This window comes from Hibiscus syriacus, unplaced genomic scaffold, assembly GCF_006381635.1.
Source record: "Hibiscus syriacus cultivar Baekdansim isolate YM2019G1 unplaced genomic scaffold, ASM638163v2 tig00110865_pilon, whole genome shotgun sequence".
Lineage (NCBI taxonomy): Eukaryota > Viridiplantae > Streptophyta > Magnoliopsida > Malvales > Malvaceae > Hibiscus > Hibiscus syriacus.
The window spans coordinates 2,909,368-2,912,545 of NW_024062894.1; the positions used below are offsets into that span (position 1 = coordinate 2,909,368).

At 35.7% G+C, this 3,178-nt stretch overlaps 1 protein-coding gene across 1 annotated transcript; it reads right to left on the reverse strand.

Moving 5' to 3' along the window:
- Window positions 1-395: 395 nt before the first annotated feature.
- LOC120143948 lies at window positions 396-930 on the reverse strand. Its single transcript, XM_039158135.1, has 2 exons — window positions 686-930; window positions 396-558 (listed from the first exon to the last, which is right to left on the reverse strand). Exons 1-2 carry the CDS (start codon window positions 928-930, stop codon window positions 396-398), a joined length of 408 nt encoding a protein of 135 aa, XP_039014066.1.
- Between the last annotated feature and the right edge of the window lie 2,248 nt (window positions 931-3,178).

A 3,178-nucleotide genomic window follows, 5' to 3' on the forward strand; every position in this document is an offset into this window, starting at 1 on the left:
ACGAAAGACACCAGTGAACTCGAGATCACAAAAAACATGATGGTACGAGAGGTGTAACAAACGGAGCTACGATCAGCGACAAAATGTCGTTTAAAGATTTCCAGGGATAAGTTTCTAAAAATATGAAGGTTGAAGAGAGAAGTTTTTGTTTCTAGAAATGGATACTTTCCAATTTTGGGGTTTTAAACCCACCTATAAAGGAAAAGGTGCAAATTAGACCTTAGTTCTTCACGCTTTTGGTTACTTTTTTATTTGGGTTCAAATTTAAATAAAAATTTTATTTTAGTCCCAAAATTTAACCAAAATTTAATTTAGTTCACAAAATTAAATTAAGAAAAATTTTAGCCCCAAAATTAGGGTGTGAAAGCACTCTCCCCTTAAAAGAAATTTTGTCCTCAAAACTTAGTTGGTCTGAACTTTAACCATTGGATCCTCCTATTCCGAATAATTCTCTCGTCCCCGTCTAAAATTTGAACAGGTTCCTCCTCATAAGACAAATATGGTCTCAAGTCTACATCCTCAATCTGAATGACATGACCAGGATCAGAACAGTATCGTCTCAACATAGAAACATAGAAAACATCATGAATTTGACTAAGCTGAGGAGATAACTCAAGCTGATAAGCAATAGGTCTGACTCTCTTCAGAATACGATATGACCCAATGAATCTCGAACTCAACTTACCCTTGCGTCCTAATCTCAGCACATTCTTCCACGGAGATACCTTCAGGAAAAACCTGATCCCTAACCTCAAACTCGATCTCCTTTCTCCTCTGATCTCCATATGATTTCTGCCTATCAAAGACCTCTCTCAAGTGATCACGAATCAATCTGACATTATCCTCTGTCTCCTGGACTAATTTTGGACCCAACGTCCTAATATCATGCAACGCATTCCAACGAATAGGGGGTATGACCTTTATGTCCATACAGAGCCTCATACGGTGTCACGTGGATGCAAGCCTAGTAGTTGTTGTAAGCGAACTCGGCTAACTGTAGAAAGTCCTCCCAACTACCATGGTAGTCAATCACACAACCTTGTAGCATATCCTCCAAATCATGTATCACTCTCTCGGACTGGCCACCAGTCTGGGGATGAAAAGCTTTTAAGTTTGCTTTCTTTGAATGTTGAGATTGAAAAATAATGAGTAATTAAAAACTTCAAAATCAAACTGAACTGAACCAAATCAAATAAAAAATTGAGGTTTTTATATTGTTCGATTTCGAATTTAATTTTTTAAAACCTTAAAATGTAGCTTGGTTAATGTCGACATCGTTTTCCGTCCGGGGCGGGGGAAACTTAGTACGACTTGGGGGTTTTCTTTTGAAAAGATTTTGTAATGTTTTGGAGTCTCCATCGACCTTTTGAGTTAGGTAGGTCGAATGCCTAAAAATACCTTTTAAAAGAGTTTTTAAGAAAACATCATATTAAAAGATAAATCAGTCTGCGTGTAACCAGAGATTAATTCTTTTTGAAATAAAAAATGGTTCGGGGATCGATTACATGTAGGGAAGGATAAGCACCCCCACAATACCCAAAATTGGTACCCCATCGATTACAAATTATCTCTAGTAGTGGAAATTGAAGAATTCGAATATAAATTTAAGTTATGATACTATTATTCTAGATTCAACCATAAAATTTTTATTTAATTGAAAATTCTAAGGAGAAATGAAAAATATTCTAATATTTCCAATTGAAGAGAAAATAATCCCTAAAATATTTTAGGAAAAATATTTCTCTTTCCAACTGAAATAAAAAGAATAATTTAACTTCTCCCAAGAATTCGAGATTAAACAATTTGATTTGACCAAAATAAGAAACTAAGGCAATTAATCCAAATTATATTAATCATGCTAGATAATGATAGTTTAAACTAAAATGGTAAAAGTATAAACACAATAAAAATCAAAGGCCCAAAAATAATTATGACACAAATATAAGTGCTTTAATAAAATAAAATCATAAACATAAGGACCACAATGCAAGATAGCAAAATAAGGCATTCAATATGATAAAAACATGAAACATGCATATATATATATTCATGGGACTAAAATAAATTAAACAGAAACTAGAGTGCAATAATTAAAGAACTGAAATTAAATTGATATGAATAATACGATACCAAAATATAATAAAACAAAAAAATAGTAACCAAATCAGAAATAAAAAAGTGACTAAAATGAATAAATTGTAAATATCACATCTACATCATAATAACATAAGAAACAAACTCCAAACAATGGCTAAAATGAATAAACATAAAAAATGACTAAATTAGAAAATTAATAAAATTAATATGAACATTATAAATAAATAACAAAGTCAATGACCATAGTGCAAAAGAAACTAAAATATGATGAGCTTAATGATGATTTTACCCTGATAGTGACCAAAACATAAAACATGCTGAAATTGTAGGATTTGGACTGCGATTTGACCTTGAAACATAAATAAAAAAGAAGCTAGAATATGGGGACATGGTTAGTGATTTACCCATTTTCCATACACACAAAATATCATCCCCTTTCACGTAAACTGCGCAGAAGCTTGCAAGCTTCACAACCTCACTCGGCCACCACTCAACGCCCCCCACACGTTGGCCACCAGGCCGGTGACTGGCCTACAACCACGGCGACCTTTACCATGGCCAATGGAAGCCCAAAAGACGGCTTAAATGGCCGAGAACCTTTCATGTTATCCTCCTCTGTCATTCTTTCTCTACAACGTCAAGGGACGTAAAACCGACCCCCAACGCCGACCACCAAGATTTTATGACCCCTCACTCCCTCACGATCGTCTTCGACCGGCCAGTGAAGATCTAGATGATATAAACGACCCTCACCCCTCGCTCATCACTCATAGATTCGAAACCCCAAAAATCACCCTCCTAGCATCGACCTCTAGGTTGAAACTCCTTATCCTTCACCGACCACCAACAACCGAAGTTTCCTAACTGTGAGAGGGTATCTCTCGCACGCCGGCCACCACTCAACGGTGGCCACTCCCTTGCCCGTGAACACCCACGAAAACCGAAAGCCAAAAATAAAGCAAAAAGGGAAAGCTAGATAAGAAAGCAACACATGGAGAGAAAAAGTTAGTAAAAAGTCTCTTTCATTCCTATTTTTAAGGACAAAGCCTGAATGATTTTACATAGGGTGGTTGGGGGTATT

Coding starts and splice junctions, on each gene's coding strand:
- LOC120143948 (XM_039158135.1), bottom strand. CDS start 930: ATGGACATAAAGGTCATACCCCCTATTCGTTGGAATGCGTTGCATGAT. Junction 559..685: donor GCTGAGATTAGGACGCAAGG/GTAAGTTGAGTT, acceptor TTCTATGTTGAG/ACGATACTGTTCTGATCCTG.